Raw genomic sequence first — 23,859 nt, 5'->3', positions numbered from 1 at the left:
GTATTTGTTAAGTAAACACTATTTTATGATCTTTTCCCACAACAAAAGCAATAATCTTTATTTTTAAAAAAGGTGCAGTTCATGACAGCATTTTGTGGTCGTTGATATTAGGAGCAGAGTATGACCTCTATCTTGTCTTCCTGTCTCTGCTTCGCAGCGTCTCTTCTGATTGGCTGTTCGCCTCGTCTCCAGCGCAACCTTACGCTCCGCCCACAATCACGTCGAAATACGAGTTGGAGCAGAGGAAGCGGCAACCGAGTCGAGTGCGGCGAATTTTACATTTGGCGTTTATCCAGCCTCATCTCTTTTCCTCTTTTCGACATCAAAGCCATCAGCAGACTCGACTAAAAACTATTTCATCCGTCGTCAACAAGGTAAGTCTCTTCTCGGCGTTCCCACGTTTTTCCTTAGCAGTATAGTATTTACAGATGTGTCGAAAGGGGGATTCATCGGTTTGGCGGATTTTTCCAACCTGTTCTTGTGTTGCTGTCATGGACGGACGAGTCGTGACCGCCATCGCCGCCGCTGGCGCCGCCGATGCTGCTGTAAAGCGAAAAATATGCATCTTCTATTAAGTTAATAGAACGTAAGCGAAGTGGTTGCTGCTGCACTTTGAATGAAATGAGTTCCCCGTGCTGCTGCCGATGTAGCTTCCCTTTGCACACCGTGTCGCCACTTTTAAGCCTTACTTTGTCATCTCTCGCCAAATAAAGGAAGCGTGCACTTGCATTTTTATTTATTTATTTTGGATCTAAAGCCATGATATAATATGATGTGTGCGCTTTCGCTATTATATAGTAAAATACGTATGCCGACTAGCATTTGCATGGTGCGTTCAATGCGCACATCCGTGTTAAATTTGTGCACGGAATATGGGATATATTTTCTAAAATCATATTTTTGAAACGGAGTAATGTGTAGAGCAATATAATAACGTGTTAGATTTTTTTTCCCCAATTGTTTGTTCGAGTCTTGTGAAACTAGTGTGGACAATTATTGAAATACTTAAAGTAGGCCTGGACTTTGGGTTAGCTCTCTTTTCTTGTAATTGTGTCATTTGAGAAGTTACTTTGACCAAATCTTTGCCTTCGATCTTTCTATGTGACAGTTAGGGTTAGCATGTTGAGCATTCATAATTAAATTAGTTTAAATTTACATTGCATTATCAGCAGATTGTGGAGGACAATGTCACTGGTTGCACGTGGAAGGTCACATAGGTAGGAAGTAAACTGGCATGTGTTTGCAATTTGCATGTATGAAATGGGTATTTTAGAATAAGTAGTTTAGGAACTTTGTTATTAATTATTAAGCTTTAACAGGGAAAGTTACTATGCTTGGTAATTTAAAAAAATGGCCTCATAAAGACACAGGGTCCACATATTATTATTATATCGTTTTATTATTATTATGTATGATATATACATTTATGAATGAATGAAATTATAAACAGTAGAACCTTTCACCTAAGCAGCCAAATTCAACTCTCATCAGTGGAGCTGGCCAGTCGGATTTTGCGATACGAAGTAATTTGACCATTGGTTTTCTATATTTTGTGTAAATATCTTTTTGAATGAGTAATGGCGGGCAAAATAGATTTTTTTTCGTGATACCGCAAGTGAAGCTGTCAGGTTTTAAATGAAATAAAAATGGCATTGGTCAAATATAATCAAAAGTTGCCACAAAAGCGTTGTAGCTGAGAATTTTACTTTGCGGTGCTGTTCAAAACTGGTCGCTGATGAATAGCTCCTAAAATGTAGTTTCTGATGATGATGATGATGATGATGAATCTCTAAAATTTTTATTACAGAAGATTTTTTTTCCTATCATGATACTATAATAATACCCATTTTATAGACCAGCCTCTATTTTCGAACACGTCTTAGTCTGTTGTTCATCTCCCACAAATCCTTCATTGGTCACATGATCAGGAGAGCCTGACCTCAGTTTTGACAATCAACAACCTGCAGGAGAAATATGTTGTCATTCACAACACTCCCATTGTCCACACTGAAGGAATACATGGCTAACAATTGACAGAAAAGTCCTTCTGGATTTTCTATTACCCAGCCTTTAGTTTACACAGCAGGAGCACCTTATTGCCTTATCTTAGGAGCTGCTGCTCTTTTCTTGGTTGTTTATTATATAAATCGTATGGTGCAGTTATTATTTTAAGTTTTATGGGAACCTAATTTAGTTTGACATAAGTGCAAATTTTAATGGTCAAATCATGATGAGCTAGCGTATATATCTAGTGTAGTGTCAATTTAAAAAGAAAAATCCTACTGGCTGCTCCCTACCTATATCTATCTGGTCTTTCTAATATGCATAACTGTATTAAGAAATCATTGGAACAGTATTTTGTTTAGGCTTTAAATCCATCTAAGTTAGTAAAATGATGAGACAGCAGCATGTAGAATTACTATTATGTGATTTCCAAATGAATGTTGATACGTAAATATTGTGAATATATATTCTCATAGTATTTACCCTTTTTGCATGTTTTTGTTTGAACTGGGATTTTAATGTCGTGCAATAGTAGAGCAATCAGTGTGCAAATGGATATTTTACAAATGCCATTCATGTTTACATGTTAGTATTTAGCTTAGCAGATTGACAATTATTGACAACTGTAGAGACCCAGTTTAATGTCTGAAATGAATGAATGAATGAATGAATGAATGAATGAATCAGACAGGACTGTTTTGCTTGCAAGGCCAAATTCATCTAAAATTAACCATGTTGAACTTCTCACTAAGAAATTTTGAGTGGTTACCACAATCCGCCAAGAAAGCAGACTAGTAATCTTTGTTTAATGGTGTTACTGCAGAAAACAACCTGTTTTCTTCCATGTTGTGGACCGATCCTGTTTGCCTACATTTTTTGCCTTTTTAATTTTAAATGACCCTAATGGAAATTCCCTTTTGTCCCATTGAAAGATTAATTGTAAAATATTCAAAACGTTTAATCAATTGCTAAAGTGCAGCTCTAATTTAGTAAAAATGAAAGCCAGTCAATCCGGTGAGCTCTTAGTGTTATTACCACTAAAGTGCAAATGTTAACTGAACGCATTGCCATATCATACTTGTGTTTGAACAGGCATTACAAAATGCACATAATGCATCACCAGGATTAAAGCGTATTATAAAGCGTAAAGTCTATTTTGGGCAGAAATGGCTGGTAAGAAGAATATTGGAAACATCTTCTACTGTGTGTAAATATGCTTGTTTGCTGTGGCATTTATATGTTTTGTAGATATGACAATGTCTCAAAGGTTGCTGAGATGAGACAAGAATATAAAACAAAACATAAAGATCTGAGAAGAGGGCTAATACTTCTTCACAGCGCTACTACATTCACCGTAGTGGTGAAAAAGGTCATACGATCCCGGCAACACAATCAGCGGAGGGCAGTACGGGGGGGTGTTGCCAAGGACAGTCGACCTCCACGGTAGACATCTGAGAGGGTTTCCGTCAGAGGAGCCACCCTTCTCTTTCTCAGGAAGATTGAGTTGTCGGTTCTTTAGCTTTTATGACAGCCACGCTGACCACATGGATCGGCTCCATTAGCTGAGGTTGTGCTCCTGTGAGACAGCATGCCCCTGGGTGCTGATTTTGACGCTGACACATGGTAGGATGCGCGCTAGGCTTTCAAAATCTGAAGCACTGCACACGACCTTTCATGTTTCTGAGCTGTGTTCATGTTTTATGCAGTTTTCCAATGTTTCAGTCCACCGTGTAAGGCCGATGCTGCCCTTTGGCCCCTCTCACTGGAAAACGTGGCCTTCATAAGCTATTTCCTGCTTGGGAAGAGTTCTCATATGCTTGATAGGAGACTAAACTCTCATTTTATATTCTGCAATGGCAGATTTAGCTCATCATGAATCAGCTTGGAACTTTTGCCTAGTTTTTTCCCGCAGTTGGTCGCATAGATTTGAGTCCATGGATTTAAATGACATACCAGCATGTAACTGGCCTAATGTACCATGACACAGTAAACACAGTCGGGGTGCAAAACATGCAACTGAGACAAAACCCATTGCTCTCTAAAAAAAATAATAATAATAAAAAAATCATTGTGAGATCTGCACAAGCGTTTGGAAATTTCAACTTTCTACAACCACTTTATATTTCAAAAATAATTCAGAACATGTTTTTGTTATCCTGTATCATTGGATGGACTAGAAAAATGTCAGTAGATTGGCTTGATATCTAGTTGATTGCAATTTGGAAACTCCTAAATGGATGCTCAAATTATGGAGTGGCATTTTATAAAAAAAGCACCTTTTTGTACACTGCATTGACTTGGAGTAGGTGTCGCTCCCCTCTTACGAGCCCTTAGTCAATTGCCAGTAGTGCCAGGCCATTGGCTTTTATTTATAGCCAGCGAACAAGACAGCTTCATTCAGTTGGCCTCACACCTCTTGTTGACTTGTCACAGCATATTTATCAAGAAAGCCATTTTCTCCCAGTGGTAATGATCTTTATAATATGTGCCCACCATTCCGAGCTCTCAAAGTGTATATAAAGATATATAGCGTGTGTTATGATTAAATGTGGATGGAAATATGCCAGGGCCAAGTCAATACAAGATACATGCTTAGGGATGTGTATAGTATATACGTTTTTTTTTCCGGATTGATTCCCTGTGTCTGGACTGAAATTTGAGTACTTGATGTTGCCAGTAGTATTTATAGTTGAGGTCATGTCAAGTGTTAGTGATGACATTTTTTTGTGGACGAGTGGTTAACACATTCGCCTCAATGGTCTCACTGATTTGAGGTTTCAATTCCCGGTGGGTTCCGAACCTTTCTGTGTCGTTTGCAGATTCTCCCCGGCCGGGTTTGCGTCCTCCAATATCCCAATAACATGCATTGTAGGCTGGTTGAACACTCTAAATTGCCCCTAGGTTTGAATGAGTGTATCTGTGAATGGTTATCCTTCTCCTTTTGCTCTACGATTGGCTGGCAGCCAGTTCAGGGTGTTTCCTGGCTGCTTCAGCTGTTCTAGAAACAACTTTTCATTACTGACATTTTAACATTCAGCAGCATGTTGATGTAAATAGCACACTCCACTTAAATGTAGCAGAATACAAGGCACAAACTAAGTCAACAAAAGACAAATATCAACGTATCTCTGACCAGCTTCGTAGATATACAAACTAAAACATGGATGCAAATGTTGCCTATTTAAAAAAAAAATGATTGAAAGATATAAAAAAATAAGAAACCAAGAAAAATCTTTTTGGACTAAGAATGAGTTCCAAATCAATATGTTTTAAATTTGGTTAATTTGAACCGAGTAGACCAAATGGAGCTTTTAAGTGCTTTTACAGAGGTGTGTACGTAATAGCTGTATGTGAGATTAATTAACTATTGATCAATGAGCCATAAACGTGTCATCATTTTAGAGATCCATGTATGCAGCAGACATGATGGTGCTGCAAACGCTCAGTCTGAATTTATACTGTAGGGCTTTAATAAGCCAGACTGGCCCCCCCAACACATTTATCATTTTATGGATGGGCAGTCACTTTAAGATGTCCCCTATAAAAAGATCCAACTGCCCTTGTTAAAACATGTGCCTCAATCTCACTCCACCTGTCTGTGTGGGTTCTTATGTGGTTTGTATTTTGTTTTCTGTAGTATTTGTTGGTGTTAAACGGATATAAGAAGTTATGCATATGATTTTTGTCTTGCCTGCTTTTTTTTCTTCACTCCCAAACACAAGATACTAAAGATGGCTGCAGTCTGTGAGGACCTGTTTTTAGTTTCAAAGGCAATACCAGTTAAGAATAGACCGTTCAAGTTGATGGCGAGTAGAAAAAAAGACATCAGAGGGATATTTAATCATTTTTATTACGCTGTCAGAAAAAGAAAAGGAATCAGCCAGCATGTCGTCCCAAAAATCCTAAATTGCAAGATTAACAATAGTTTATAGTCATGCTCCTTGCCTTCACCCTCTATTTAGCTACCGTTTACCAAAGAAAATTGTCACAGAAGTTAGTTGGCCTGAGATGATGTATTGATTATATTAATTTCCAATAAGAAGTACACTGATAATTTGTGTCAGGATTGCAAAAAGAAAAAGATGATATGGCCGTTGGCTTTATCATCAATTGGCAGCAGGAGCAGCATCTGTGGAATTTGTTCTGGCCTACTTTTCTTTGTGGTGTGAAGTCTACTTGTTAATGCTAATTCTCCAGTTGAGCACAGACATACGTGGGCTCTTTTGTTAGGGATTTTTTTTTTTTGGTCCAAAAATCTAGCCCACAAAATAGGGAAGTGGTTGGATGACATATCTCTTGCTGAAACCCTCAAAATGTCACCCAAGAACGTGTTTGCATTGATTTTTTTTCCTGGGTTTTTTTGACTCGTGTTGTGTGTGTATTTTCTATATTGTGAATTATTTAAGTTTAGGTTTTGATCTTTTCATGTGTTTGTCTTTTTATCTTTCACTTGTGTTCTTTAGTTTCTCTCCTGAAGATGCATTTTTTGAAGACAATAAGATATATTTATTTGCAAGCTATATGATAGACATGACTTGTTTTGTCAGAATGCCATCAAAACGCAGATAAACAGTCATAAAACAACTTTGCTTTTGGCTTGAAAATCCTGGCAAAAACACAAGGTATGCAAGGTAAATAAACGAATGCCTTTTAATTGAGGGAAAATAATATCCTCTGAAATAGTCCGTAAAATTGTGTCTGTTAGTTACTCCACCTTTCTCTCAAAGTCAGCAGGGATTGGCTCAAATCCAGCCATGTCCGTCCGTGTAAGGATAAGCGATATGCAGAACGAATAGATGGATGCATAGACGGTTAGCTTCCTGACAGAGATTTTTGAATATAGGTCATTCCATTTCTCTGTAATTAAACCAAATCCATGTTGGCAGTGATGACAAACGGAGGTCATCCATGGTTTCTGTTATTCCACTTATGAAATTAGTAGACTCACTCAGTATGTTTCCCATAAACAACCTTCTTTTGTGAATGCCGATGGAGAAAAAAAATGATTTATTGCCTTGTCAATATGTCCAATGGAATGACTGCAGGGAAAATATCAAGAAGAAGGTTAATGCTTTCACTTACATTAGAAAAGTGATGGCGCTATGGGGACCGAACAGTGGCGTAAGCGTGTTTATGAGGGGATTCGCTTCTGCAGATAGTGCTGTAGTCAAGGCCACTCGGGTATGTTCTCCATCATTAGCTCTTGTATCGCCACTAATGGTGTGGTTAAGATAAGACAACCACTCGGAGTGTCAATTCTGAATGCGATTTCCCTCCTCGCCAATTGCTGATATTTATATTGCAGCGAGACTACGCTTTGCTGTCAATTGCTTTGGCTTCCCACGACTCACTTTAGCCTCGGTGAATGCTAAATGTCACCACTGACGCATGCTCCATGGAGCAAAGCTGTATTCATTCCTAATACCGACCGCAATCTATTGCCCTGGTCTCTTTGCCTCGCATCTTCCCCCCGGGGATATCCCATCTTAGAATAAACATCAGCAACAAGCTTAGTCTCCATGACGACGGCTGAACATGCTCAACGGTGGAGCAACCTCTCTATCGAGGGGATGTCAGTGTTTATTATTATCATTATTATACACATTTATGCTTTATTCCCCAGGAAGAGAAACACAGTCTCTTTGGCTATGAACACTTGCTTGTCCCTAAAAGGGAGATTTGTTTTACTGTTCATGATTATGTGGTACGTACCTACCACTGCACCTTTAGAAACAGCATAAGGAAGTGTTGCATTGATCTGGCCAATCTGCTCAAGCATGTATAGTATTTGTTGTTCTTTATTCCTTGTTCACTTGTCTAAATATTATTTAGTCCGCCGTTTAGCCGGATTTGTCAGCAAGGATTTTCTCGGTCTTGTTTTCCCTCGCAGCCATGCATGTTTTTTTTTTTGGTTTTTCTTTTTGGTGGGGTTTGTTTTATGTGATCATAGGATCGTGTCCTGTGGCTTTCTTTGTTTTTCTTTCATGGTACTGACACAGTCCCTTGCATGAGCAGAATGACCTCTGACCACATTCGTGCGTCATCAAGGGCTCTCATCTGTTCTGGTTAATAGAGAACAAAGAAGGTTAGGAGGGGAAAAGACACTGAAATTATTGTCCAATGTTGTATGTCCAATGTATGTCCAATTTTGTGCCTGAGGTTGGTTAAAAAAACACTCATTGTTTGACCATGTGATTACCTTCATTTTTTTATATATATTTTTGGTGTAAAATCAGTCGCAGACTAGTATGATTGATTGATGGAGGTCTCAAGAAGGCTATTGACTCAATCTTGCTTTTGCAATAAGTAACCAAGTAGAAAGGCGATTGCATGCCTTTTTGTGCTAGATGAGCCTTTCTCCAAAGCAAAGACCAAAAAAATCAATAGCACTTCCTCTCCTCGTCCGACAAGCAAGGCAGAGTAGTGTAGACAGATGTTGGGATGTCCGATCTTGCTTGCTAATTATGAATACAGACAAAAGTCCAACCTTCAGCAGAAAAACTAATGAGGTTTGGAGGCTTTTCAGTTTACAGCGGCTGTAATTTCTGTCATTAAAAAGCACCAGGTTCTCATCAAGATACTTATTTATTTATTTATTCTAATTTAGTAATTTGATATTTTGCATTTACAAAGATAGGCATAATAAGTTATGATATTGACCCTTATAATGTGCTTTTGATTCATACAGTATCTCAAAGACCACATGTGATGATTTTTTATTAAAACCATGAATATGGTGGTGAAAATTGTGAATAGGGATGGCTTCTATGCGAGAAATTGTAAGATTCAACTATTTTTGTAGATGCGGCTTTTAGGCGAGTAAATACGGTTTTTATTTTCCTATATTTTCCACAGTGGTTATTTTAAGCAGTGTGTAATGTTTGTCGTATTGGAAACTGGGTTATCTGAACATGTGGGTCTACTACACTACTGCAGTACCTTCTAATGTTGATCATTAGGGAGATACTTCCATAGAAAATTGTTTTAAAGAAGTACGTCGTGGGGGGAAAAAAATAAGACAACCTGTTCCGTGGTTTAAATGTTCAGACTTAATCGCTGTTACCTTTGGGTTCATGCATGTTTGAAAATCTGTTCACATTTTTGAGTGTTACACAATATTTGCTATATTTTGACTGATGATTTGTCCTTTTTCTCTTTGGTTAAAGCAAATCACGTTGATCGGAAAGGATAATGGATGAGCTTCAGGATGTACAGCTGACTGAGATCAAGCCTCTCCTGACCAATAAGGTGCGTTGCTGAAAATGGCTGTTGGTTAATAACACCTGACTAATCTACCTAACATGCAACTCTTGAATAAAGCAAGCACATGCTCAAATGCATGGCTACGCATTGTTAAAGCCACAAATAGTGCTCTCCTTCAAATGCGTACATTAATACACCAAAAATTCATAGTATGCAGTACATTTCATCATAGTGAATTATTGATAGCTTCAACATTTCAGAAGAAAAAAATGAAAGGCAAAAGTGGGGCGATTTTTTTTCTTTTTTCCTCCCATTCAGGGAGGGAAAAATCCAAAATGTATTTAAAAAAAAAAGCAAACAAATTTCTTCCATTTTGGCAATGTTTAGGGCTCAGATTTAATAATTGTTTGTCTTGGGGACCCCATGAAGTGTTGTCGTGCACTGCAGCTGATTTTTCACAAGAACCACCATGCTTGAGAGTGTTGGAGCTTAATGTATAGTATAAGTACTGACCTCCCTGGTGGCTTAGATGACTAAGCCAGGGGAGCACTTCCATCACTAGGCTGCATGCCAATCTTCTTTGAAAGACAAGCTGAGAAAGAGATAATTACAGTGATATCTTGAGATACAAGCTTATGAGCTCGTATGTCGATTTACTCGTATATCAAATCAACATTTCCCGTAGAAATAAACTTAAAACAACTTAATTTGTTCCCATCCTCTGAAAAAAAAACACCAAAAATAGGATATTATAATGGAAAAACATTTGTATTGGTTCTAATTCGCCATCTACTAACAGAGTAACGTAACTAGTGGATAATAGACTTAAGGACAGTTTTTCCCCACAGCCATCAGGACTCTGAACTTGCGTTAGCACGACACACAATCCCTTCTGTGCAATAACTTCGGGGTGTGCAATAGCAATGTGCAAAACCTTACATTGTGCAATAATTTAGAATTTACATAGCCGGGATGTGACTTGTTATACTTTTAAATTACAATTTATGTTGTATTTTTTTTTACTGGGAAAACGCACTTTGTAGAGTAGCACCACCAATTTCCTTATAGACATCTGTGTATGATGACAATAAAGACTTTTGATTTGATTTTGATGATGTTTAATACTAAAATGACACACCCTGGTTAGTCTTTGGAAGGCTTGATAAATGTTGAAGCTTCTTTGTGTACTTTTTTAATAATTCAACTGACATGATTGTTTATCATTTTTGCTGTTTTTTTTTATTTCTTTTACAGAATGCACGCAATTTTCAGGATTTTGACTGTCAGGTGAGTTGCTTTTGTCTCTTTTTATATCCTTATTTTTTATTTTTAGATAGATGAAATTGTGGCATTTCTCTGAATGGTTCAGAGAAATGTCATCTTGGTGAAAATTGTTTATTGTAAATAAATAGCAATGGCCATTCTAGTGGGCAAAATAGGATGGGATCTGGTAAAATAACAACAACTACTACTACAGCTCCATCTAGTGGATACAAAACACAACGCCCTGGTACTACTACTACTACTCCAGCACCATCTGGTGCTTGTAGGCCAGACATGGCCATGATAATCAAAAAATGGAGAAGTAGGGTCACCCCTATAACCTTATTATACATTTTAAAAATATTGGTAGCAAGAGTGGCTGCCACTTACAGGTTTCAGCATGGGTTTTCACATTTTTATGAACTTTAAAAAAAGAAGTATTAATTAATAGCAGAAAAAAAAGAAGAAATGAGTGATTGATTATGCACCATATAATGGGAAAATATGGCAGTCCAGCCGAGTCTGGTTTTGGTCCATAGAAGGAAAAGGGTGTTGCAGCACAGGACAATAGCATACAGCTTCTATGGAGAGGAATAATATTCATCCATGCATTTCTCAATGCTGTTGCTGTGATATGGTGGTGCACTGCAAGGTCATTGCTTCTATTCATGGTTACATACTAAAAGCTGCCTCAGTGGGTGGAAAGACGAGGAAGCATGAGTGAGAAAGTGTACAACCTCTGTAGAGGGTGTGGTGCTGCAGTCTTGTGCTATTTATGACGTCTCTGCTGGACTGGGGAAGGTGGCGTGACTCAGCCGGCCGGCTTCTTCCACTGATGGAACTGCAGGGCTTTTACTTAAGAACACAAGGCCATTTCAGGAAGAAAGAAATGTTCCACTGGAGCAAGCATGTCATGGCAGCACATATGTGCATATTTTTTGTCTTAAATCTTGTCATTTAAGTTATTTCTAAAGTATTCCCTATTATTATCAACACTGTCATTTAAGACAGTTTTATTTTTGTCCCTGCCCCATGATAAAATGTATCCTTGTATTGTCTAACTTTGTCCAGCAGAGGGAACCGTTAGGTAGATTATATTATGATTATTATTGATATTATTTATAGTTTGCTTCTATTTTTCCTAGCTTGCAGTATGCAAGTTCACTTCAGTTTTTTGGGTAAATTTCAGTAAATAGGAAACTATTTCAAATTAAATTAAAATCACTGAAATTTGGAAACTCATTTTAAAAAGCCTTAAATATGCAGTGCTGACCACACAAAGCACATTTTAACAAGGCTAATATTTTCTTTTACTTTCAGTACTCGTTGATTTAACACCACAGGACATTTTTGTTGGCAAATCGTGCCCTCTGGTGTCCACTTGTTTAGCATTGACTGCATTGTGTGACCAATGAGAGCCCGTGGTTTTTCTCTTAGACTCACCCTTAGCTTTTGCGATTGGTTGCAGACGGTTGCAAGTTAGGACCGACACTCCACTGTTTTAACTGTGCAGAGGACAAACCACAGAGTTTAAGATTAAACTGTCTTGAGCAAATAACTCCACGGTGTAAACCTTGCACGATGACGATCCTCTCATATTTACGGTCATTTTCCAATAAGAAATCCATATAGGGTAGATGGTAACACAGCGACAGCAATAGCATGCAAAATCCATCTTAAGAATTCCATATGTTACTAAACTAGATTTTTATTTTTAAGTGAAGTACATTTGACCGCTGATTTAGCGTAGACGGCGTTTTTGCTGACGTCAAAGTCAGCCGCCATGACTCAATGATGTCAGCAGCCTCCCTGTTTTCCTGGACGGCCTCTGCATCTTTCTCCCTCACACTGTGTCTCTCTGCTGTCTTTTACCCCATGGCTCCACCCTCTACCCACCTGACCCTCCACAATCCAATTAGATGCACCGTAGGCTGAATCTGCAGACACTTTGTGACTACTAAACACAGTCTGCTTGCTCCCACTCCCCCCTCCTTCCGTCTCTCAAGCCCATCTTTCTCCCTCCCCGAGTCGATCTGCATCCCCTGTTTTCATTCAGTTTTACCATCTCTCGCTCACGCCCTCAGCTGCGTCGCTCTCCTCCCGCTTTCCGTCTCGTTGCCGCTACCGCCGCCACCAATCCCACCTCCCTGTTTTCCTTCCTACCCCTCCTTCTTTCGGGGGTCTTCAAAAGCCGCCTAGCTCACATTCGCGCATAGCATAACACGGCACTCTCCGTTTATGAGGGGAACAATGTCAGCTATTCTGGATCTGGACCAGATTGCATGCTCTGGGAATGGAGTGGTGAGTGACAAATGCCTCTTTCTATGCACCTGACTGGATGCTTGCACCTAAGCAGAGTTTTCGCTTCAAAACTGGGGTGGGTTCATGTAAGATTTCCCCCATAGTCTCCGCCATAGCAAGTGAGAAGGACAAAGCTCTTGGTGGTCCTTGTCACCTCCTCGGAGAGACAGCACAGACACTTTATTATTATTATTATTATTTTTCTTTATGGACAGCTAGCTGCAAGAATGGCATGATCATTTAATGTGTCTATATCTGTGTCCATAAATGGATTCTGCTAAAGATAAACCATCATGACGTGTATGTTATTTTTTTTTTTGCAACTACATGTGTACGTGCCTGCTTTTGCCAGCCTTAAAAAAAAGCAGGGTCATGCATGTTTGGGTTCATGTCGGTTGCGTTCTTGATACAATATGCATGTTTTTTTTTTTTTTTTTTAAATTGGGACATTTTCTTCTTTTTTTTCCACCCACAGCACCTGGGAATGTTTCAAGTTGATTTATTCTGGAGGGGGGTTTAATCTTCAAAAGAAGCAGGGAGGTCACACGTCGTGACACTGTAGCAACAACACACGAGAAATGTAGCAGCGATTCGCTCACCTACTTCCAAGAATACAAATGATAACATATTGACTGGGCTGCAGGTTGAAAGATCGGGTTTGTGCCTTTGGTGAACATTGTGGGGGTGTCTTATTGGAATTAGTCGTGGTTTTACTGTATTTCTGTGGCTTTACAGTAACTATGTATGTGCATGTATGTGTGTGTCGTTTGGTAGCTGCTGACTGGTCAGGCTTTTTTTGCCCTGTAATGCTGCGCTCGTGGGTGATTGATGTCATTCCCATCAGGGTGGGGTGAACAAGCAAGTGGGGGATTGATAAGAGAGTGCGTATTTTCCTCCACCTCACCCCGCTTTAAATTCATGTCTTAACCTTCTGGTCACCCTGAGCAACCTCCTGAATCTATTCAAAAGAGACACACAAACAAAAAAAAGCCTTTGCCCGTTTTTTTTTTTCTTCAAGAGCTGCAGACAAACAGCCCCACCCAGAGTACGTTTTCCCCTTTCGTGATGGTGCGTTGTATTTTTTTTTGGACAGGAAATGATTTGAGCTGCATCAAGATCAATATTGTCTATTGATGTAAACCATGCCAGCAAGTAAACAGATATGGAAAGCCTCCTCCCCCGCCTTCTCTGAAGAAGAAAAAAAAAAACCTTTTGCTCTCTTAATGCGTTCTCTCTTTTTTCTTTTTCCTTTTTTTTAATAACGTGAGTTTTTTGGAGAAGGTACGATATATTAAATTGATGCCTCCCTTCCGTTTTCATTAGTCACACCAGACTTCTCTTCACTCTTGCATTTGTCAGGATCCTCCGACTTGCTTTCACGCTCTACTTCATTCCATCTTTTTTTTTTTTCTTTCCCCCTTGCCATTCCCTCATGTTCTCTCATTTTGCTGGTGGGACATTCAACTTGGACTTATGAGCTCATTTATCATAAGAAAACACACCCCACGTTTGCCCTTGTCTCTGTCATTGACTCAAAACGCAAATCCTCAAACTCAGCAGGTTGTATGTGCTTGTAACAAGTTAATCAATTTCCATCTACTCAGTTTAAGTTACTTTGGTTTCATTACACGCAAGAAGGCCCAAGGCTTCTTCAGTGGCGTAAAATGTCTTCATTTAGTGTCTCACTCTTGTTGAGGTTATATTTAGTAGCGGTAGATTGTAGCTTCCAGCTGCTGGCATGGAGTGATGCGCCTTCCCTGACGTTTTGTTGCACGTAATTTGCAGTAGCAGACCGTGCCAACAACCACGCAACCTGAAGATCTTTCCTTCAATTGCTGTCAGTTCACCAGGGTTGCTACATCCATCACTTATTTCACATCATTGGAATGACTCTAGCCTTGCCCTTGATACCTTGACGACTAACCTTCAGCATCCACGTACAGGTTGCAACCCACGTTCTTCGTCGATTGTTTTTCTTACTCGGCCTTGAGATCGGGCCGTCGGAATCCCTTCATAGTGGACATATGATGCAACATGAATACACACTCGCACTCATCTCTCTGATGTTTGTTTGTATAATGAGCTTACAGTGAATTGGCAAATTCAAAAGAATGCCAGAATCCTCCCCCGTGTGCACTTTTTGCATGCTTGAACTCCCCCCCCCTCGCTTTCAAATCATAGTTGTCCCTCAAATTATTGACTCTGATGTCGTGAGACTGAGACCCGAGTCTGTCAACGATAAATAGAACCGAGCTGGCCGGTGTGAGCTCCCTGAATACTAATGCGGGTCTCTGCAAAGCATTTTTTTTTTGCAGTGTCATTGTGAAAGAGCTGCACTTGATGAAAATTCCTCGCCCCGTTCAGGGTTTTGTTTGTTCAAGGGCACCGACCGGGGGTGTTGCTGGAAAAGGAAGGACATGCTTTGCATCCTTAAAAGGAATCTCTTTAAATATGCAAATGCTTTGGCGAAATGGGACTTAAATCATGTATCCTCCTATTCCGTGGATGAAGCCCTGTTAAAGTTTCATGGTGACTGACACCATAAAAATGCCCTGTCATTCTTCATTTTTTGAAAAAAAAAATCTTGTAAAGCAGAGGTTTGTGGGTTCAATGCCTGCCTCACAGTAACCCCCAACTTGCATGTAACAATCTTTTAGTGCGGTAGTGATTATAGACTCTCCACTTATCCTCTTTCACACTTCTTAGCTTTTGCCGCGAATTGCTGAGATGGAGAGAAATGTGCTCCGTTGGCAGTTTTGTATATGGAAAAGATTTCATTTTTTTTCTTTGTATTGTTCCCCCGCGAGATCAGTAGGCCAGCCATTGGGGACAATTATCGGAATGCTAATTTGTAGTTCTTAAAATCAAGTTTTCTTCATAATTCTTGACCTTCCCTTTCTGTTCCCGTAGGAGCATGACATTGAGACTCCTCATGGCGTTCTTCACGTGACAATGAGAGGCGTTCCCAAGGGCAACAGACCTATCATCCTCACCTATCACGACATTGGCCTTAATCGTGAGTCAGCTAAACTTTCCCCTTTAGAACAATAATTGAATGCGATTGAAGTTTATTTGAAAACTTCACTGATTTCCATCCCATGCTTGCACCTCCACAGACAAGTCCTGCTTCAACACTCTGTTCAACTACGAGGACATGCAGGAGATCACGCAGCACTTTGCAGTCGTCCACGTGGATGCACCTGGCCAGCAGGAGGGTGCTCCTCCCTTCCCCAGCGGGTACACATCATACGTCATATTTTTTCCACTTGACAAGAAGCTCCAAAAGTTAGATTTGGGGGATACATTCATTTTTGCGTAAGCCTAGAAGAAACAAAACTTTGGAAAAGGTTTTCAGTTATGGTGTGGAGGACAGGTTACCTGGCATGAAATAAAACACTCAGTCAGTTTCACCTGTTCATTTTTAAACTGTTTCTGCCTTTCCTGTACATTTAACCCATGTTACTCTGTAAAATTGCACAATGGATTGATATGACCCAATTTTGTTCCACGTGCTCATAAATGACAGGTTGTATCTTTTTTGTCCCTAGCTACCGCTATCCAACTATGGATGAGTTGGCTGAAATGCTGCCTTCTGTGATGACTCAGCTGAAGTGAGGAGCCCCGGATGATGCCCGATTAATAAGGATGTGTTTACATTGAGTCAAGGTAGCGGTAACGCCATTTTTTTTCCTTCAGGGTCAGCAGCGTTATTGCCATTGGCGTGGGAGCAGGAGCATACGTGCTCACCCGCTTTGCTGTAAGTTCTCACATTGGTGTTCCTGAAAACAGAGTGAATGATGAAAGAGAAGGTGGGGATCAGGGTTGGAAATAACTAGCGGTGGCTTAAGGATTATAACGGCTCCTCTGGAGTTGATAAAGAATTAATGAGTGCAAAATTGATTCTGAAATCCATTTGCTCAAAATGACTTGGAACTGCTGCATCTGTGACAGCACTGATTTCCTAATTCATCAACTCCCCCTTACACACACAGTATTTATCCAAATTAAGATGGACAGATTTAAAAATTTCCCCAGACGCCGTTGATTCACTTTAGGAAATTCACACATCCAATCTCACTCGTTATTTTTTTTTTGTCGGCATTGCGACACTTGCTGATGAAGTCACAAATCCCACTTGAACTAGATGTGCCTAGTCTTTACTTTTTCTCTTCTTCAGTAAAGAGAAATACAATCTATACATTTTTCTTGTCAGAGAGGAAGACAAGCCTGGTGCTCATCTTCAAATGCACTGCGAGTGGTGTTCTAGTTTGACAAGAGCACATCGCCCAAAGGAATTAGACGGCGTCCTTGTGTGTGTGCAAATAAATCCTCCTATTTGCTTTTATCTGATAGCAGCCCTTCCCTTTTGCAGCTGAACAATCCTACGCTGGTGGAGGGCCTGGTGCTCATCAATGTCGACCCATGCGCTGAAGGCTGGATTGACTGGGCAGCCTCAAAAGTGAGTACGACTGTACACTACCCTTTGCAGCAAATGAATAATTTACCATATTCTCTCCGCCTGTCTCGGCACACCATGTTATTGTGTTGCTGGCTAGTTTCTATTTTGAGCCATGGCTACCATCTTCTATTTTTTTCACAGCTAAATGCTTTTGTCCACAAAGATAAAATATGAGCATTTTTATGCTTTTCCTTTTTAAGAAAAACCTTTTAGTCATCTGTTAGTTGAAATTGATGTCACCTTTTAAATTAGACTGCTATCTTGTGCTCTTCAGCTGTCTGGGTGGACCAGTAACCTGGTTGATATCGTCATGGCGCATCATTTCAGCAGTGTAAGTTTATGCCACATTAGGAACCTCTTCATTTTTTGGTGGAAGATGGGGGAATACTGTGAAATATATTTCTGCACTATTCCCCCGTTTTTAGTGTTTTTGTGGAACATCGCGAAAAACGAAGGAGGAGTCATTTTAATACGGGAGTCTTGCCAATCCGGTACTTTTATATGACCTAATTCATGAAATTTCCCTGGACAATTAAAGGTCTAAGACAATTATTCTCGCTTTGTCCTCCAACCTTATTTCGACTTGCCAATTAAGTACGCACACGTATCATTCTTTGCCGAAGCCACATTAGGGAAACTTTTTGAGCTATTTTTGAAATGGGTGCAGTCAAATTTTCTCTGCCTTTTTTCCGTAGGACGAACTCACCGAGAATCAGGAGCTGATCCAGACTTACCGCTTGCACATTGCCCAGGACATCAATCAGGACAACTTGGCCCTCTTCTGTGGTTCCTACCAATAGTACGATGCCCACCCAATATGTTCTAGTAGTTAGGGGTCACACAACTAGTTTTCCCAGGCAACTGACCTTTCCTCGTTTATGTCGAACAGTCGCCAGGAGCTGGATATCGAACGGCCCATCGTAGGTTTGAATGAGGACACCGTCAACACGCTAACGTAAGTGTCCGCGCAAGCTGCTCGTGATCACCATTGGGCGTTCAACTTGTTACAATTGAATTTCTATCCTTTGTAGGTGCCCCGCCTTGCTGGTGGTTGGTGACACGTCCCCTGCGGTGGATGCTGTGGTAAATTAAACACCAGCAACTTTAGACTTTGTCCAATTATTTCAGAGACACCTGTTCAAGTGTTTATTTTTTGTTATTGAAAAACTTTTTTAAAAAAAACAAGTTATTTGTCAATAAATGTATGAATTAATGTAATGGCCCATGGGTCATTTTTTTTCCAGGTGGAGTGCAATTCCAGGTTAAATCCAACCAAGACTACTTTGTTGAAGGTGAACTCAGTATTATTCTGTCTCGTGTTTACTAGTTTCTGACACTCGTGTGCCATTGCCCATTTGTTGTTGATAAAATCTGATTGTGTTCCTCCGGCCGTCTCTTAGATGGCTGATTGTGGAGGCCTGCCTCAGGTGGTGCAGGTAGGCTTGGAACTTGTTGAGACGCTCGGGGTCATCTCATTAGATTGTCTTCTAATTTCTCTGACTTTATCCACCGACAGCCAGGGAAGCTTGCCGAGGCCTTCAAGTACTTTGTTCAGGGAATGGGCTACAGTAAGTATATCCTTTTCTAAACAGTTCCAGTTCCATCCTTGCGACGTATTTGTGCTCACGGTGGAGTTCGGTCCACTTTATGTTTTAGCTTTTTGAAGAGGATTGTTGTCGCTCAATCGTTCCGACGATGTATTTTGGATTTGGCAAAAACAAATGAGGTCTGAACACAAACATGTTTTGCAGTCACTAATGCAATTTCCTCCCTGCCATCTGCAGCGTTGGGTAGAACCGATAGCTCTCACTAGGTGAGGTGGTTTCCCTCTGGGTTTTTCTGGTGTGCTTTCCTTATCTTTCAATTGTCTCTCGCTGTTAAGGGGACCTCTGAGGGTTTTTTCCTCTGAGAAAATACAGCAATTGAATTGTATTTACTCAGAATTATTCAAGAATATTGAAACTGTCTGGAAGTAGAACGCATCGACTACGATACTTTCCGTTAATCTCAATGCGAACTGTGCCGTACACCTATTGGGTGTTTAGTTTTTACATCAGTACTTACTATAGTTCAGTTTCAGTGTGTCAATAATAGGAAAGTGTGTTTATGTAAAAAGCTATAATCCAGTGTGGTCTTGTGAGCTTGTCATTTTGAAGGTGTGGCAAAATGTGTTCTGAAATGGCAGTGACTCCCCCAGAATGACAGACTTTGATGCTCGGTTTGAAATACCGTGGCTTAGAGCCCTCCTGTTCGGCAAATGCCACTGTGGGATTAGCTGAGATTAAAAGGAGTGTTTCCACCCTGAGAAAGGCTGCATATATCATAAATCTTAACACCTCAGCATGCTTCTGAAAGCTACTTACTTTCCCTCGTGAACACCGTGGGAATGGTTACAATGCAGAGAGTGGGCTGTTCGGGGAGGTGGTCAATTTTTCCACTTAAGATTTCTTTTTGCGCCTGTGAGTCGGAAATGTGCCAAGTAGAACCAGCAACGCCTTTTCAACCTTTCTTCCTCTTTCTTCCCTTCTCGAACCATGGCCGACAGTTCCCTATGTCCTTCTCAGTCACTTGAGCAACGAATCAGGTACCAGGGTCTTAAAAGCTGTCCCGTCAGAACACTTCGCAGCCGTATGATCTCAGAGCACCCCACTGGGGATGAATGGCATGCACAATATATGCGGAAATTCTCTGAATCAGTGGTCCCCAACCACCGGTCCGTCAGACTTGGCAGTTTTTGCCTTTCTTTGATGCCGCCGTCATGGATGTTGCCCCTGCAATGATTTTGTCTTAAATTATTACCCTCCACATGAGTCGATCCGCGGTGTGAAAAAGGTTGGGGACCACTGCTCTAAATGATATACAGGAGGATTTCCAACATATACTCATCGATGCACATTGATCCCCTTTCCGAGATGACTTAGATCCTTTAGCATGGATTTTATTTGATTTTTTAGTTCTTCCTCTTTTTGCATGAATAGACAGCGTTACTCTACGGTAGTGGCTTGATTTTGTGGTTGTAACGCCTCAGTGTGTTTTCCGATGAAAACATGTTTTTGTGATACCACATACCTTTTTTTGTTCCACTTTTCTTTTCTCCATATTTGCCAATGGTTTGCATGTTTGACCCAGCACTTTGTCAGTGCTATCACATGAGACGATGCAAACCTTCCCAGCTTTGGCGTTGGTTTTTTCTTTCTTTTTTCCTCACCAACATCTTTGTTCTCTCACTCCTCTCCCCAGTGCCGTCGGCGGGAATGACTCGACTGGCCCGCTCTCGTACCGCCTCTTCTTCGAGCACCACCTCCATGGACAGCAGCAGCCGCAGCCGCCACAACTTGAACAGCCTGCTGGAAAGCAACGGCGCACTGGAACGCCAGACCGGACCGCAGACCATGGAGGTGTCCTGCTAAAGCCCCTCCCCGTGCGCTCCTCTCCTCTCCCCTTGTAAGTTATGCACCCTCCCTCAATTCATTGCCCGCAGGTTCTGTAAGGAACTACGAGATTTAAAAGATGTATTAACTCTATAAACAGAAACATATTGTGAGATATTACTATATTAGTGAAAAGAGTACATTCCTTAACCGTTACTACCACTATACTCAGATGGGAGTCATTCACCTTACTTGTATTTATTATGTTTCATGTTTGTAGAAAGGTATACTCACCAATGTTCATAGAACCCGATTTTGCGTACTCCTTTTCACTTTTGTCAATGGCTAAACGTGCGTCAAAGAAAATGTGCTGCGGTTTATTTACACTAGAATTAGCTTTCCTCTTTTTATTTCAGCAATCTTTGTCGTGTACTGTAGGGGTTCTTCTCCTTTTCTTTCACTTACTACTCAATAAAGTAGTCGAATATGAGAATTGTTTGCTCTCACTTTTTTAATGTGCATGCACAAAAAAAACCCTATTTTTGTCTTAGTGGAAAAATAAGGTATCTGGTGTTACATATACATACACATTTGCATTATTAATCAGTGAAATCTCACCATGGAAAAAAAATACATCTGATTTCATTGAGTTACATAAAATTATGTTTTGGATGAATACCTATATCTATATATATATTCTACACTAACCACCCAGAAGCGTGCCAGCATTCTCCAAAGTGCAGAATTTAGAGATGCCACATCTTCAAGCACAGAAGATCACTTGAAGACACCCCAGAGTCCAGGCACAGGCCTGATCTGTGCAAAAAAAAAAAAAGCAAAAGTTATCATATATAGAGACTGGAGATTCAACAGATAGGATTGTTTAAAAAAAAAAAAAAAAAACACTAATTTTACCTTGACTGGGCCACAGTCTCCTCTCCAATTGTGGAACACTGGCTCTCTGGCAGTGTCAGTAGTATCTTCATCCTAAAATAGTACAATAAATAAATTAAAAAGAATCCAATAAGTCATACATGAAACTGTTTAAAAACTCAAAATATAGATGTCTATATTCACCTTTACGACAAGGTGGACCCCCTCCATTCAAAGCAGAATTTATGCCAGAATCCTAAACAAACGGTGAAAAAAAATTACCAGATAAACTTTACTAAAAACTAAATGAAGTGATTTTGTCGTATAACTGTTGTTAATAGTTCATATTCTGTTTCAAATGTGTGGAAGGATTTACAATTTGTCATGTATTTGAAACAAAATATGAACCACAAGCAGATAAAGTGTGTATGCACGGTATGCCAATGAATAGTTTGAGCGTGGGGCAAAAGATGCTGGTAAATTTTGTCCCAATTCGTCCTTCCACTTCACTGCACGCCAACCTTATTTTTTTCTGAAAACATCGTTTGAGAAATACTGGCTTGAAGTGTTATTGATTGTCCAATAGTGGCTGTCAAATAAAAATGAAACTTTTGAACGGCCAGATTCAACACCCTGCCAATTTTTGTTGAAATCCATAATGTATTGTTCATACTCAAACTCTTCAATGCTATGCACTAAATATATATGAATATAATTGTAAGAATTAACAACATACTACACCTTGTCACCAATCCATTTCATTGACGACACAGGCCGCAAACATGCTTTACACTTGTCCAAAGTGTCAATGATTGAAGAAAAAAAGCTCATGCTTTTGACACCGGAGGCAAAATATCATCGGCTGGCCACCGATTCAGGGTGGCTCCCGCCTCTGGCCCGGAGACAGTGGGGATTGGCTCCAGCACCCCCCACCACCCTAATGAGGATAAAGTGGTTCAGAAAATTAGATGAGTTAAATTCTATAAAAATGAAGGATTTAATTTACCTTTGTAACTCCATCAACTGGGGGCATCTGAGTTGAACTGGAGATTTCCTCATTACTTTTCTCAGTGGACATCTACAGAAGAGGGGGGAAAAGCACCTTGTTTTTGTTTTATTTTCCACTTTGCTTGTTGGAATAATTAAAAAAAAAAGGTGTGTTTCATTGATTGGATCGATGTCCTACAGTTTTTTATTAATAGTTTTTAAAATAAAATAGATGTAGCTACGCATACTTATCTACAAATACTGAAGTCAAGCACGTTCTCTCAACTTAGTTGTAATGTTACAGATGACTACAAGAAACGTGTGGTAAACTAGTTGGAAAAAATGCGAGTGCGAACGTAAAACATTATTAAATACAAAACCGTTAGTGGTTGTTCATCAGTGATTTAACAGACGAATAAGAAAAAACGTGTATTTTCTACTTAATAAAACTCGGTGAGACTTAGGTGACAAAGATGTAGCACTCAGTCATTTCTACTTTAAACGTACTTTTTGGGTGTAATTTCCTTTACCGTCAACAATTTAAATATCTAATAATATCTCGAGCAATGTGTTTATCTGGGATATCAACCAGTAAAGTCGTGGGCGCATCCAGTCTATTCCAATCAACATTATCTGATATACAGGTGATGCTAATAATAAAAGCGTAAAGCGTGTTTAAGGCGCATATAGATTACGTCATTTCCTATATTCCCTGTCTCCCTCGCGCGAGCGCAAAGAAATGATGTCATAGACAAGCGCCTTAAACACGTTTTACGCTTTTAGCATTAGCCAGCATTAGCATGCCCACCGGCCGCATTTTCAATCTGCTAACATCACATTAGGCGCAGAATTCAACCTTGATTGTAATAGGCAGGGTAGGGTTTACTTGTAGCTACTAACTCTATTGTGAGAAAATCGAGTAATCTTGTCTGATTAAGATTCATTAGTAAAATTACGAATTAGTCATTTCAAAGCACGATTAAGTGCAAATACCCTAAAGAAAAACTACTTAATCATACTTTAAACTATTGCTTTGTACATTTTAATGTCCACCGATCGCATTAATAATCAATTTATTGGAATACGCTGCATAGAATTATGTAGCTCTTCGCAGTTGCTAGCTCTATTTTGAGGAAATAAATCGGAGTAATCTTAAATCACGAACTAGTACTGTCATTTCATCAACGCATAATTAATAAGTGCCAATTCGCTAAATACAAAATATACTTTAACCTCTTAGCGTTCACTTTTGCATGCCCATCGACTTGGACGGTTTGTTTTTCTTGATGTCGCAGGCTTACACTAACGATTACCTGAATTGACTCCGCCTTCAAATTTAAGGGCAGCCAATCACAAAAAAGCTCGTTGTGTAAGAGGAATGCGTATACAATTGTAGTT

The 23,859-nt window shown here is 39.9% G+C and overlaps 1 protein-coding gene and 1 long non-coding RNA gene across 4 annotated transcripts; one reads left to right on the top strand and one right to left on the bottom strand.

Moving 5' to 3' along the window:
* Window positions 1–200: 200 nt before the first annotated feature.
* ndrg3a (ndrg family member 3a) lies at window positions 201–21,094 on the top strand. Of its 3 annotated transcripts, XM_077726888.1 has the most exons (17): window positions 201–374; window positions 9,171–9,252; window positions 10,462–10,494; window positions 15,682–15,787; window positions 15,888–16,008; window positions 16,320–16,382; window positions 16,468–16,528; window positions 17,144–17,230; window positions 17,505–17,561; window positions 17,926–18,029; window positions 18,120–18,185; window positions 18,262–18,313; window positions 18,475–18,522; window positions 18,631–18,666; window positions 18,747–18,798; window positions 19,776–19,814; window positions 20,471–21,094. In XM_077726888.1, the coding sequence occupies exons 2-17, from the start codon at window positions 9,196–9,198 to the stop codon at window positions 20,638–20,640; spliced, it is 1,152 nt and encodes a 383-aa protein (XP_077583014.1). In that variant the 5' UTR covers window positions 201–374; window positions 9,171–9,195; the 3' UTR covers window positions 20,641–21,094. The 3 variants fall into 3 exon arrangements, with proteins under 3 accessions (XP_077583014.1, XP_077583017.1, XP_077583015.1); XM_077726891.1 differs by lacking the exon at window positions 19,776–19,814; XM_077726889.1 differs by lacking the exons at window positions 201–374; window positions 9,171–9,252; window positions 10,462–10,494 and adding an exon at window positions 12,437–12,771.
* On the bottom strand, window positions 21,045–23,803 carry LOC144203442 (uncharacterized). Its single transcript, XR_013327689.1, has 5 exons — window positions 22,481–23,803; window positions 22,216–22,411; window positions 21,679–21,730; window positions 21,517–21,588; window positions 21,045–21,417 (listed from the first exon to the last, which is right to left on the bottom strand). It is a non-coding gene; the product is annotated as an uncharacterized LOC144203442 (long non-coding RNA).
* Between the last annotated feature and the right edge of the window lie 56 nt (window positions 23,804–23,859).

Source organism: Stigmatopora nigra, chromosome 10 (assembly GCF_051989575.1).
Source record: "Stigmatopora nigra isolate UIUO_SnigA chromosome 10, RoL_Snig_1.1, whole genome shotgun sequence".
In the NCBI taxonomy this organism is placed as follows: domain Eukaryota; kingdom Metazoa; phylum Chordata; class Actinopteri; order Syngnathiformes; family Syngnathidae; genus Stigmatopora; species Stigmatopora nigra.
This window is presented reverse-complemented; position numbering and strand designations above follow the sequence as displayed.

What these genes read in the sequence shown, in the direction of transcription:
- ndrg3a (XM_077726888.1), top strand. Translation starts at nt 9,196, where the DNA reads ATGGATGAGCTTCAGGATGTACAGCTGACTGAGATCAAGCCTCTCCTG. An exon ending in TTGACTGGGCAGCCTCAAAA is followed by an intron (nt 17,231 to 17,504) that starts GTGAGTACGACT and finishes TGTGCTCTTCAG; the next exon opens with CTGTCTGGGTGGACCAGTAA. An exon ending in TCACTTGAGCAACGAATCAG is followed by an intron (nt 19,815 to 20,470) that starts GTACCAGGGTCT and finishes TCCTCTCCCCAG; the next exon opens with TGCCGTCGGCGGGAATGACT.